Source organism: Lithobates pipiens, unplaced genomic scaffold (genome assembly GCF_037356315.1).
Source record: "Lithobates pipiens isolate NorthernLeopardFrog02 unplaced genomic scaffold, aLitPip1_a1.2 Scaffold_28, whole genome shotgun sequence".
Taxonomy (NCBI): Eukaryota; Metazoa; Chordata; class Amphibia; order Anura; family Ranidae; genus Lithobates; species Lithobates pipiens.
The window spans coordinates 218,603,440-218,617,918 of record NW_027507789.1 but is presented as its reverse complement, the minus strand read 5'-3'; the positions used below and the strand labels follow the sequence as shown (position 1 = coordinate 218,617,918).

Here is a 14,479-nt window from a genome sequence, read left to right as displayed (position 1 = left end):
AAATAGGGGATAGTTTTATGTCATTTTTATTATTATGTGGACAAATGTGAGGTCATGGAGCAAAGTTGTGGTGGTACCATTCAGTGTTGCTCCATGTCGAGCAGCAAAGTTAAAGCGGGATTCCACCCTAAAGTGGAACCTCCGTTGATCGGAACCCCCCCCCCCTCCGGTGTCACAATTGACACCTTTCAGGGGGGAGGGGGGTGGAGATACCTGTCAAAGACAGGTATTTTCACCCACTTCTGGGCATAGACTCCCACGGGAGTCTACGCCATTTCCTGCCCTGCCGCGCTGTCTGCTGGGACACACACGGGTCCCAGTGACAGCGCGGAGATTTCCTATTGCGTGGCGCAGCTCGCGCATGCGCAGTAGGGAACCGGGAAGTGAAGCCGATTCGCTTTACTTCCTGATTCCCTCACCTCGAATGGCGGCGGCAGCAGCCGAGGCCCGAGCGGTCGATCGGCCTCGGCCTCGCTGGAACCCGGGACAGGTGAGTGTCCATTTATTAAAAGTCAGCAGCTGTAGTATTTATAGCTGCTGGCTTTTAATATTTTTTTTTGGGCGGAATCCCTCTTTAAAGAAAGAAAAAACTGAATATATAATATTATATATATACACATACATACATACATATACTACATATATATATACATATATATATATATATATATATATATATATATATATATATATATATATATATATATATATATATATATATATATATATATATATATATATATATATATATATATATATATATATATATTTAAATAAAACAAAACAATTTTAAATACACCCCCCTCCCACCCAAACAAAAACATATCCTATAAATTGAGAAAAAAGTTTGCACTTTGGCAATATCAGTAATTTTTCTGGTGAAATCAAATTTGCCATAATAAATGACCTCATCCCTAAAAAAATGCAAAAGGCTGGAAAAACTGAGTTTGGCAAGTTAAGGGCATGTTTATACTTGTATTGGGGCATGGTAAAAACATTTGGTTGGGCCATGCTTTTGAGGCCCCCGACCACTCCCCCTTAAGCTGCAAAGCCACTACTACTTGATAAAGTAAAACCATTCAAGTAAATGATACCGCGCTGCAACTGCCCTGCAACCATGAGCAACGCACACGGTTTCAGTGCAGTGGTGTGTCAATTACAGGGTTAAAAAAGGCAGTGAAGAGGTGACATATCACCTCCTCATCACCGGCCAAACGCCTCTGAAAAGTGGTTCTAGGGTGCCGCATGTGTAACCAAGCCCGGCTTTCCTTTTTCCTGATTATCTTATGGCAGCATACACATGGGTGAATCTCCGGTTCCTGAGGCTCCTGAAGGACCTTAAACCAGTAAAGCCCCACCCAGCAGACCCCATTCTCTTTGCGTCATTGCCTCATGGGACCATAGAAGCAAGATTAAGGAGCCCCCCCATACCTGTGCTGTATGTAAATGCATGGCAGTTGCCACCAGGTCACCTTGCCTGTGCAGTGTACACTGTAAGAGTCCTCTTGTGCATTGGGGAGCAGTGCTCAGTCTATCTGTACTAAATGTTAGGCACTGGCAATTTAACTTTTTGTTGTTAGATTGTACAGGAAACAAGGGGGATAGTAGCTGTGGAAGAAAGAAGTCCTCTAGTGTGGGAAAGGAATATCTAGAGTAAGAGCAGTTATGCTGTTGAATGCCCTCCCATGTGAGTCAACAATGTCAAAAAGCAGTTATATTTTTTTAAAGTAGGCCCTTATTACAAGCCATGTATTTACAGAATATTCTGAGTTAAGGCATTGATTGAACTCTGCATGCTGGGTCAAAGGGCATAGATAAGGGGGGGATAGGGGGTCCAAAACTCCCTTCACCCTGCACAGCATCCAAGGCACAGTGCAACACAGAAACTAAGACTGACAGGCTCACCTGAACCCCCACCAGGTCTGCCTGTCAGCTCAGAGTGAGGCTGGTTCTCCCTGGCTCCAGTTACATGACCCAGCCGAAGCAAGACTTCCGTTACTCTGAACTATCCTAGTCTAGTAAGTGTGTTTTATGGAGGGGGAGAAGTACTGTGGGAGAGCTTACTCCTGACCCCTGTAGTCTGTATGTTACATACTCCTGACCCCTGTAGTCTGTGTGTTACACACTCCTGACTCCTGTAGTCTGTACGTTATACACTACTGAGCTCTGTAGTCTGTACATTACACACTCCTGACCCCTGTAGTCTGTACGTCACACACTCCTGACCCCTGTAGTCTGTACGTCACACATTCCTGACCCCTGAAGTCTGTACATCACACACTCTTGACCCCTGTAGTCTTTATGTCCTACAGACTCCTGACCCCTGTAGTCTGTACGTTACACACTCCTAACCCATGTAGTCTGTTAGTTACATAGTCCTGACCCCTGTAGTCTGTACGCTACACACTCCTGACCCCTGTAGTCTGTACGTCGCACACTCCTGACCCCTGTAGCCTGTACATCGCACACTCCTGACCCCCGTAGTCTGTGCATTACACACTCCTGACCCTTGTAGTCTTTACGTCTCACACACTCCTGACCCCTGTAGTCTGTATGCCACACACTCTTGACCCCTGAAGTCTGTACATTACACACTCCCGACCCCCCTATAGTCTGTACATTACACACTCCTGACCCCTGTAGTCTGTACGTTACTCACTCCTGACCCCTGTAGTCTGTATGTTACATATTCATGACTCCTGTAGACTTTATGTTACACACTCCTGACCCCTGTAGTCTGTACATTACACACTCCTGACCCCTATAGCCTGTACGTCATGCACTCCTGTCCCCTATAGTCTGTATGTTACATACTCCTGACCCCTGAAGTCTGTACATCACAGACTCCTGACCCCTGTAGTCTTTACCTCACACACTTCTGACCCCTGTAGTCTGTATGTTACATACTCCTGACCCCTGGAGTCTGTACGTTACACACTCCTGACCCCTGTAGTCTGTACATTAAATACTCCTGACCCCTGTAGTCTGTACATTGCATACTCCTGAACCCTGTAGTCTGTACGTTATACACTCCTGACCCCTGTAGTCTGTACGTTACACACCCCTGACCCCTGTAGTCTGTACGTTACACACTCCTGACCCCTGTAGTCTGTGCATTATATACTCCTGACCCCTGTAGTCTGTACATTACATACTCCTGAACCCTGTAGTCTGTACGTTATACACTCCTGACCCCTGTAGTCTGTACGTTACACACTCCTGATCCCTGTAGTCTGTATGTTACATATTCATGACTCCTGTAGACTTTATGTTACACACTCCTGACCCCTGTAGTCTGTACATTACACACTCCTGACCCCTATAGCCTGTACGTCATGCACTCCTGTCCCCTGTAGTCTGTATGTTACATACTCCTGACCCCTGAAGTCTGTACATCACAGACTCCTGACCCCTGTAGTCTTTACCTCACACACTTCTGACCCCTGTAGTCTGTATGTTACATACTCCTGACCCCTGGAGTCTGTACGTTACACACTCCTGACCCCTGTAGTCTGTACATTAAATACTCCTGACCCCTGTAGTCTGTACATTGCATACTCCTGAACCCTGTAGTCTGTACGTTATACACTCCTGACCCCTGTAGTCTGTACGTTACACACCCCTGACCCCTGTAGTCTGTACATTATATACTCCTGACCCCTGTAGTCTGTACATTACATACTCCTGAACCCTGTAGTCTGTACGTTATACACTCCTGATCCCTGTAGTCTGTACATTAAATACTCCTGACCCCTGTAGTCTGTACATTGCATACTCCTGAACCCTGTAGTCTGTACGTTATACACTCCTGACCCCTGTAGTCTGTACGTTACACACCCCTGACCCCTGTAGTCTGTACGTTACACACTCCTGACCCCTGTAGTCTGTACATTATACACTCCTGACCCCTGTAGTCTGTACGTTATACACTCCTGATCCCTGTAGTCTGTACTTTACACAATCTGACCCCTGAAGTCTGTACATTACACACTCTTGACCCCTGCAGTCTGTACGTTACACACTACTGACCCCTGCAGTCTGTACTTTACACACTCCTGACCCCTGAAGTCTGTACATTACACACTCTGGACCCCTGCAGTCTGTACATTACACACTCCTGATCCCTGTAGTCTGTACGTTACATACTCCTGACCCCTTGTATTTGCATGCCTCATTTTTTTTCTTCTGTGTGAATACCCCCTCCAGGAAAAATAATTATCTTTGCACCTGGTTGGGTCAATATAGATTATTTTTATTTTACTGTGGAGTAAATTAATCCCAGAGGTTTTTGTGCTGCCTTTCTCGGGACCCACAATGCTGGAGTTTGTCAGAGCTTGTGTTTGATGGACATGTGTCTTTTATTTCACCCTAGTTAACTACCTTATGCAACTAAGTCAGGATTGAGCTTACCCTGCGGCCAAAACAAGCATGGTGTACTCGCTGTCTTTTGCCTAATCACATATTGTTAATAATTAAAGCGAAATCTATTCCAAAGCCAAATAACAATAATGTCCTGCAGCCGTCTATGCATGAGAATTATTCCAGGAGCTCAAATAAACATATCAATTTATTTTCAAATAATCTACACATATTATTTTTATACTGAGACATTTATGTTGTTATCACTTCGTATCTATACAGGATTGACAATCTAATCTTTGGGGTTTAGTATACCACAATGGCCCAAGGGGCTTACACTCTATTAAACCCTACCACAGTCATTTGCCCCACTTTATTCATCTATATACATATACTTTATGTACAGTAGCTTGGACATTACGCAGCACTTTAAAGAAAACATTAAAACATTTAGATCAATCTCCGCCCCTGAGGAGCTTACACTCTTACATCTTTACTATAGCCATACTAATTGTAATTAGTTAGCTATATATTGTGTCATTGTGGTCTACTGAGCTGTATGAGTGACAGTAAGCCATGGACACCAGTGCTCAAGAGTAACATACCATCCCAAACTGCAAACACAGATACACTTTATGGATAATTGCTGGTGGAAGACAATTAGGTTGACAGTAAATATTTGGATTGTGCGTGTATTTTTGCTATATAAACGATATTCGATCAGAATTTACAGTCAATAAACACAATTGAGAGGCACAGAAATTTCAGTGCTTGTTCACATGTAAGAGAGTTTGCAAGTAACTTCACCGGCTACGGTAAGAAGGGTCTCAAATCAACAGGTCTCCCTCAATGGCTACCTGGCAGCAACTTAAAGCGGAGCTCCACCCTAAAGTGGAGCTTCTGCTCATTGGAACCCTCCCCCCCCTCCGGCGCCACAATTGGCACCTTTCAGGGGGGAGGGGGTGCAGGTACCTGTACAGTACATCTATCTGCACCCACTTCCGGCATAGATATCTGCAGAATACACGCCCCTTTCCGCAGAATCTACGCCTCTTTCCGAAGGTCCCCCGCTGTCTGCTGGGAAACACACGGATCCCAGAGACAGCAGGGACCATCCTTATTGCGCAGCGCGACTCACGCATGCGCAGTAGGGAACCGGGAAATGAAGCCGCAAGGCTCCACTTCCTGATTCCCATACCCAAGATGGTGGCGGCAGCACCCGAGAGACGATCGAGAGATCGACTTCGGGTGCCGACAATTCGGGGGCGCGCTGGGCGGGTAAGTGTCCTTATTTTAAAAGTCAGCAGCTGCAGTATTTGTAGCTGCTGGCTTTAAAAAAAAAAAAAACGGCGGACTCCCGCTTTAACCCATAGAAATAATAGGTGACAAACCAAAAGGTGAAATAGTCCAACAATGTCTTTAATTACTCCTAACTCAACTAGCAGGATCTGGATCCAAACCTGGAAGCTCTGCAGTGTCTGGCTGTGTCTCTCCTCACTGTGCCACCTGAGATGCTGGACAGCTCCCTTCCTGACTCCTTGGGCAACCTTATTTTCTGTCTTGTTTCTGGTGAACCTTGATCTCCTTGCTCCTCCCATGAACTTTCTTCTTAAGCCATGTCTCTGCCCTGTTTGCCAGATTATTGTGCTCTCTCTCCAGCCTATATCTTGCTCTTGTCACTCCTGCTGCCATCTCTGTCTCGGCTACCAATCGTTGCCGACCTTTGGCTTGTTCCTCAACTACACTTCTGCTTAATCACAACCTGCAACCACTAGTTACTGATCTTTGGCTTGTTTACTAACTATGCCCCTGCTTGATCCCTATCTGCTATATCTGCTACTGGACTCCGGCTTGCTCACCTCCTGGTGAGGTGATCCTGAGGACTTTGACCTGCTACTAATACGCAGAAAAACTCTTCTCAACCATATCACAAAAAAATAGTGCTTAGACCCTGCACCTTGGGTTAACCCCGTGTCATCTGCCAGGGTGTCCTGCTGTTGCACTTATCCATCTGGTCTACTGCTGTTCTCTGAGCCTGACCCCTGAACGTGGCACATACCTTGGTTCCTTTCATTTTAAATCTATAGTGCCTTGAAAAAGTATTCATACTCCTTGAAATTTTCCACATTTTAGCATGTTACAACCACAATCGTAAAAGTATTTTATTGGGATTTTATGTTGTAGTCCAACGCAAAGTGGCACATAATTGTGAAGTGGAAGGGAAGTGATAAATGGTTTTCAAATGGTTTTACAAATAAATATCTGATACCCCTAACTAAAATCTAGTGGAAACAATTGCCTTCAGAAGTCATCTAATTAGTAAATAGAGTGCACCTGTGTGTAAGTTACCCTCAGTATAAATGCAGCTGTTCTGTGAAGCCTTCAGATGTTTTTTAGAGAACCTTAGTGAACAAAAAGCATCATGAAGGCCAGGAAACACACCAGACAGGTCAGGGATAAAGTTGTGGAGAAGTTTAAAGCAGGGTTAGGTTATAAAAAAAATCCCAAGCTTTGAACATCTCACGGAGCTCTGTTCAATCCATCATCCGAAAATGGAAAGAGTATGGCACAACTGCAAACCTACCAAGACATGGCCGTCTACCTAAACTGACCGGCCGGGCAAGGAGAACATTCATCAGAGAAGCAGCCAAGAGGCCCATGGTAACTCTGTGGAGCTGCAGAGATCCACAGCTCAGGGGGCAGAATCTGTCCACAGGACAACTATTAGTCGTCTCTACACAAATCTGCCCTTTATGGAAGAGTGTCAAGAAGAAAGCCATTGTTGAAAGAAAGTCATAAGAGGTCCTGTTTGCAGTTTGTGAGAAGCCATGTGGAGGACACAGCAAACATGTGGAAGAAGGTGATCTGGTCAGATGAGACCAAAATTGAACTTTATGGTCCGTGAAACATGGTGGTGGCAGCATCATGTGGTGGGGATGCTTTTCTTCAACAGGGACAGGGAAGCTGGTCAGAGTTGATGGGAAGATGGATGGAGCCAAATACAGGACAATCTTAGAAGAAAACCTGGTAGAGTCTGCAAAAGACTTGAGATCGGGGCGGAGGTTCACCTTCCAGCAGGACAACGACCCAAAACATCCAGCCAGAGCAATGGAATGGTTTAGATAAAATCATATTCATGTATTAGAATGACCCGTTTAAAGTTCAGACCTAAATACAATTGAGAATCTGTGGCAAGACTTGAAAATTGCTGTTCACAGACGCTCTCCATCCAATCTGACAGAGCTTGAGATATTTTGCAGAGAAGAAAAATGGGCAGAAATGTCCTCTCTAGATGTGCAAAGCTGGTAGAGACATCCCCAAAAGACTTGCAGCTGTAATTGCAGCAAAAGTTGGTTCTACAAAGTATTGACTCAGGGGGGCTGAATACAAATGCCCCCCACACTTTTTACGTATTTATTTGTAAAAAAAATGTAAATACAATTATCATTTTCCTTCCACTTCATAATCATGTGCCACTTTGTGTTGGTCTGGCACATAAAATCCCAATAAATACATTTAAGTTTTTGTTTGTAACATGACAAAATGTGGAAAATTTCAAGGGGTATGAATACTTTTTCAGGGCACTGTACTAGTTTTTACACCCTGAATTTCTGCCTCTTGTAGTTTGAGGATTTTACAAATAGTGGTGTGCTTTTGTGGGTGTGGCTACAAATGGGGTGTGATTTCGGGGTTTAAAAGTGGGTGTGGTCAGTAGGGTGCCTCTGAATTTAATATAAAAAAAAATGACCTTCCTCCAGGATTAACACAGGCCAGTTATCCCCTCAGTATTACAAGGGTCTTGCTTTATGAGCACAAAAGTGTCCTCCCAGTAACCCCAAAAGGAGTAAGTTCTTAGCACACAGCTCCAGATACTGGTGGGATCTGAGTCAGACACCTCAGTGTAATGATAGCACTGAGTATAGCTGCCCAGAGGACACATTTTTAAAACTCCTGAAAACCTACACTATATGACTTGTAGATATCCCTCCAAATGGCTGAGTCCTGTTTGCCAGATCATTGTGCTCTTCTCCAGCCAATATCTTTCTCCTTTTGCCCTGCTGCCGTCCATATCTTCACTACCACTTGTTTCCAACCCTATGCGTCCACTTGATTTCAACCTGCAACCACTTGTTACTGACCTTTGACATGGTTACTGACTACACTTCTGCTTGTTCCCTACCTGATACATTTGCTGCCGGACCCCAGCTTTCTCACCTCCTGGTGGAGCGGTGATGATGACTGCCATCCTTGTACTAACACACAGCAAAACCCACCTCTGCCATCAGGAGCTCTGGTGAAGATCAGTTAGTGTTTAGACCCTGCACCTTGGGTGAACCACCATGGTGACCTACTTGTGTACCTACCTTGTGTACCTAATTGTATCCGGGTGTTCAGTATGAATGTATCTACTGCTATAGCTACTGGTCTCCAAACCTGCCCCTGACCATGAAACAAAAACTTCCAATGTGCTTTGTAGGCAACAAAATCCCCCCTTCATCTGGGCTTAGATTGGGATAAGGTCTCAGAAGTCACCAAAACCAAATGGATCTACATATCATTTGGTATAAACTTTGTATGAACTCAGCAGAAGGAGAGTTTATACCAAAGAATATTCAGTATGTAGAACCAAGTCCTTATACCATTCTAAGCCCTAATGAAAGTTCTATCAACTCTAAAACGCATTGGGTGTTTTTGTTTGATCTCATTATAAATACCTGAAAGCACATTTGTTTGGCACCCATTATTATTAAGCCTAAATGTGTCCCGTTTTAAATCTTTGGACACCACGATAGGTCATAATACCTGAAGAAGGGACTTTATCGCCCCAAAATGGGTTTAATGGCTCTAAAAGCTCATGTTTCTTAGCCACTAAAAGGTATTGCTTTGACAGTTTTTATGCCTTCTCTACTCAATTTTGAGAGGAAACTGAATCACGCAACATGTTTGGTGGACCTGACCTGGAGAATCGTTTTGCCGATTGGATGTTCACCCCTTCCCAGTTCACTCGGGAGACTGTTCTCTCTTCCTAGTGAAGGTTCTCTATGAGCAAGCAGACTCCTTTAGTAAATCAAACCCTATGCTTTTAGGGGATATTTAGAGCAGAATGAAAGCCCACCACCCACAAGCACCCAACTGATCCCCAATTCCTTGCCGTCTTGTCACTGCAGAGGTCCATCTTGAGTAAGCTCCAATGTTGGAGCTCAGCAAGGTGAATGACATGATTATTTCTCAATGTAACCGTGTTCTGGACTGGTAGTCGGGTCCACATGTGGAGGCAATATGCTTTCTTATACCTGGAACCCCCACTTTGTTGGAGAGTGGAGATGGGCACAAGGGCGCACTTGCTGGTGGAGTCTGTCAGGTTTAGCTGTCACTTTGCCATTAATGGCGGCATTGACAGGGTCGCTTTAAAGAGCACAACCAATTAAGGGATCAAGCTATGTAGGAAGCATTTCTCCTGTCTTACAATCAGATTATAGACTTACTTTAATTCTGATCTATTGTAACCCACTGCAGCTTAAAGTGGAAGTAAACTCCCCTATCGTTTTCATCCACGGAAAGCTGCCATCTTTGCCTCTGTTTAATCTTCAGCTGCCACGGTGCTGCACATGTTTGACACCAGCCATTGGGTGGTTTGACAGTTTGGCTGAGAGCTCAGCCAATGTGCAGTTAGCATTCCCGGCATGCCGTTTTTTTAAACTGTTTAAATCGATGGGTTTACTTCCACTTTAAATTGCAATCTCTCACATAAGACTGGACTAGACCTTCTCATGAATCTGCTGTACCACTCCTCTCCAGGAGAGGCAGCAAGGAGTCTGCAGTGAGCAGGGGGTGGGAATTCTGTGCCTGCCTATTCACGTGGATCAGCAACTGGTGTTCGCAGAGCACAAAATTACTATTCACTAAGTGATTTTAAGCAGTGACCTACAGCTGGGCCTACATGTCAAGTCACATTTTCTGGACCAGTACCAGGACGGTTTCCCGCACTCAGGGTAAGGATGTAGAACTGCACCCTTGACCTCCACTGCTAACCCATAATGTAAAATGGGCTTACCACCCTGTGCCCACTTTCTACCCCCTTGATCCAGATGCCCATGGAATGTGCACTGCACGTTTTCGGCCAATCGCTTGCTTTCTAACAGCTGAGAGGTGGTTGCACATGCAAGGTGTGTTTGTCCCCAGCAGGTGGGGTGGCTGGGGTGTAGGTGTTGGAGCAGAAGCTTCTGGTTGGTGGCCACTGATCCATAGCGAATGTGCCTTGAGGCTTATCATATGGTGTACCCACCATCCCAACACTATGCCCGGGGAGGCTTCCTCTCCTTTGACTTGACCAAGTCCTGGAAAGGAAAGCCATGTAAGCAATTCAAGGCTTCATTTTCAGTTTTCACGCCATAGACCTCCTTTGTGATGCGCACCTTTCAATTGTTTTTGCTTCTAAAGTCCAGTTCTTGGTAAAAAAAAAAAAAAAAGATGCTGAAAGATGAGAAAGTAAATGTACATATGTTGGATTGGCGTCACGCTCGGTCCTGAACAATTGAGTCTAAGTAAAGAGAAAAACACAGCAGACAGAAGGACATTGTTTTCCGAGGCAATTTAGAGAACTGTCATCTTTGCGGAGGCCTTATGTCCGTGTAGGCGCTCTGAAATTCTTTTATGAAGGTACCGATCCAGCCAAAGAGCTCCTGTGAATCCTGGTCTTCGGCTTCCCCGAACTTTTGCTGTAGGGCATAAACATAACAAGACAGTAATACAGCTCCAATTCGGGAAGAACATCAAAAAAGCGTGCCAGACCTGACACGCAACTCCGACAGTGATGGGTTTTTGGATTGTTTCTTAAATGTCTGCCGACTGGCTTCTCTGCTCAGTAAAATGAAGTGGCGGACAGTTTACAGGGCGCAATTTATTCAATTCTGCTTTCAATTGACAGCCAACGTCCCAACTGTGAAGAGGCAAGCTGCCAAAAACGTTTCTCTTACTGTGTGATAGGGACGCTGAAGAGGCCCGATGGGGAACACTTAATGCATAATATGAAAGGTAATGGACAGGGGTAGGCTGACGTACACTATATTACCAAAAGTATTGGGACGCCTGCTTTTACACGCACATGAACTTTAATGGCATCCAAGTCTTAGTCCGTAGGGTTCAATATTGGGTTGGCCTGCCCTTTGCAGCTATAACAGGTTCAACTCTTCCGGGAAGGCCGTCCACAAGGTTTAGGAGTGTGTCTATGGGAATGTTTGACCAGTCTTCCAGAAGCGTATTTGTGAGGTCAGGTGCTAATGTTTGATGAGAAGGCCTGGCTCGCAGTCTCCGCTCTAATTCATCCCAAAGGTGTTCTATCGGGTTGAGGTCAGGACTCTGTATAGGCCAGTCAAGTTGCTCCACCCCAAACTCGCTCATCCATGTCTCTATGGACCTTGCTTTGTGCACTGGTCCAAATCATTTGGTGGAGGGGGGATTATGGTGTGGAGTTGTTTTTCAGGGGTTGGGTTTGGCCCCTTAGTTCCAGTGAAGGGAACTCTTAAAGCGTCAGCATACCAAAACATTTTGGACAATTTCATGCTCCCAACTTTGTGGTTGGGAGCATGAAAAGTTTGGGGATGGCCCCTTCCTTGACCTCAACCCGATAGAACACCTTTGGGATGAATTATAGCGGAGACTGCGAACCAGGCCTTCTCCTCTAACATCAGTGCCTGACCTCACAAATGCTCTTCTGGAAGAATGGTCAAACATTCCCATAGACACCCTCCTAAACCTTGTGGACGGCCTTCCCAGAAGAGTTGAAGCTGTTATGGCTGCAAAGGGTGGGGCCAACTCAATATTGAACCCTACGGACTGAGACTGGGATGCCAGTAAAATACATGTGCGTGTAAAGGCAGGCGTCCCAATACTTTTTGTAATATAGTGTATTTTTAAAATGACTTAAAGGAGGACCCTGCATGAATTTTTCAAAAACAGCTAATTAAATGGACCTAGAACCTAGCTATCTCATACAGTGCTGTGAAAAATTATTTACCTGATTTTTTTTTTTGCATATTTGTCACACTTAACTGATGCAGATACCAAATGCAGTTTTTAAATGATGAATTAATTTATTAAGGGAAAAGCTGCCCATACCTGCCTGGCCTAGGTGAAAAAGTAATTCCTCCCCCCTTGCTAAATTCTAAATGCACTGTGATTTTTTGGAAAGATGAGTTAAATTTCACTTGCCACACCTAGGTCTGATTACTGCCAGACCTGCTGAATCAAGAAATCACTTAAAGTAGTAAACGTGGGCATATTTTAAATCATTTAAGGTTAAAAAAGGCAAAAAAAAACCTTCAAGGTAAAGGCATAATGTGCTTGTATGCATTGCATACTAGCAATTTAGGAAATACACACCTTAGAATGAAGCCCTCCAATGGCATGCTGTCACCTCTGACAGGGCTTCCATCTTCCCCCTGCTCGTGCGCGCCGGGCGCCTGACTGGCCGAGCCACAATGATGCCACTCCCGGGAGTCATGGGAGTCATGGGCATGACAACAACTGAAGGTACGGCACTGATATGCCGTTCCTTCACAGTGCATGCGCCGGAGACTTCACTGGCTATATGGTCTGCGAATATCTCCTAAACAGAGCAAGATTCAGAGATATCCACTGTACCTACAGGTAGGCCTTATTATAGGCTTACTTGTATCTACAAGTTCAAAAAAGAAGTTTACAACCACTTTAAATAGAAGCTGTCTGACGAAGTGAAGCACGCAAAAAGTAAAAAAAAAAAAAGCAACACATCCCGCCGTGATCTAAAATAATTCAAGAACAGATGAGAAACAAAGTCATTAATATGTATCAGTCTGGAAAGGGTTAGAAAGACATTTAGAAGGCTTTGGGACTCCAGCCAACCACAGTGAGAGCCATTACCCACAAATGGAGAAAACTTGGAAGAGTGGTGATTCTTCCCAAGACAAGGCCGGCTAACCAAAATGACTCCAAGAGCAACAACGACGACCACTCATCCAGGAGGTCATAAAAGAACCCAGAACCACATCTAAAGAACTACAGGCCTCACTTGCCTCAGGTAAGGTCAATGTTCACGATTCCACGAATAGAAAGAGAAAAAAGTTTCCTCCCTATTGTGGGGTCACCAGTCCGGTATTCGTATATTAAAATCATATCCCCTCTCAAGCGTCTCTTCTCCAGAGAGAATAAGTTCAGAGCTCACAACCTTTCCTCATAACTAATATCCTCCAGACCCTTTATTAGCTTTGTTGCCCTTCTTTGTAGTCGCTCCATTTCCAGTACATCCTTCCTGAGGACTGGTGCCCAGAACTGGACAGTAGACTCCAGGTGCGGCCGGACCAGAGTCTTGTAGAGAATTATCGTTTTATCTCTGGAGTTAATCCCTTTTTTTTTAATGCCAATATTCTGTTAGCAGCAGCTTGGCATTGCATGCCATTGCTGAGCCGACCATCTACTAGGACCCCCAGGTCCTTTTCCATCCCAGATTCCCCCCAGAGGTTCTCCCCCCAGTCTATAGATTGCATTTATATTTTTGCCACCCAAATGCATTATTTTGCATTTCTCTACATTGAACCTCATTTGCCATGTAGTTGCCCCTCCCCCCATTCATTTGTTCAGATCTTCTTGCAAGGTTTCCACATCCTGCGGAGAAGTTATTGCCCTGCTTAGCTTAGTATTGTCCCCAAATACAGAGATTGAACTGTTTACCCCATCCCCATCCTCCAGGTCGTTTATGAAAAAAAAAATAGGATTGGTCCCAGCACAGAACCCTGGGGGACCCCACTACCCACCCCCGACCATTCCGAGTATTCCCCCATTCATCACCACCCTCTGAACTCGCCCTTGTAGCCAGCTTTCAATCCATGTACTCACCCTATGGTCCATGCCAACGGACCTTATTCTTATTCTCTACCAGAAAATCCTGAAGAAGAACGTCCGGCTATCGGTTTCTGACGCTTGATTGGAGTTGTTGCCGCCAAGGGTGGCCCAAACGGTCATTAGGTTTAGGGGGCAATTACTTTTTCACAGGTTTGGACAGCTTTTTTTCCTTAATAAATGTAATCATCACTTAAAAATGGTATTTTGTATTTATCTCGTGTTATCTCTGTATAATATTGAA

At 44.7% G+C, this 14,479-nt stretch overlaps 1 protein-coding gene across 2 annotated transcripts in view; it reads right to left on the bottom strand.

Annotated features, from left to right (window-relative positions):
• Positions 1-4,549: 4,549 nt before the first annotated feature.
• LOC143936168 (formin-F-like) overlaps positions 4,550-14,479 on the bottom strand; it is a 218,416-nt gene continuing 208,486 nt past the window's right edge. The window contains exons 17-18 of one of the 2 annotated variants that reach the window (XR_013263623.1): positions 10,088-11,078; positions 4,550-9,876 (exon numbers count right to left, since the gene is read on the bottom strand). Coding sequence is in view for 1 of the 2 variants with exons in the window: in XM_077460544.1 (XP_077316670.1) it covers positions 10,965-11,078 (114 nt within the window). In the remaining variant the exon portion in view is untranslated. Of the gene's footprint in view, positions 11,079-14,479 lie in introns of both variants that reach the window. The other variant, XM_077460544.1, reaches the window with a different exon arrangement.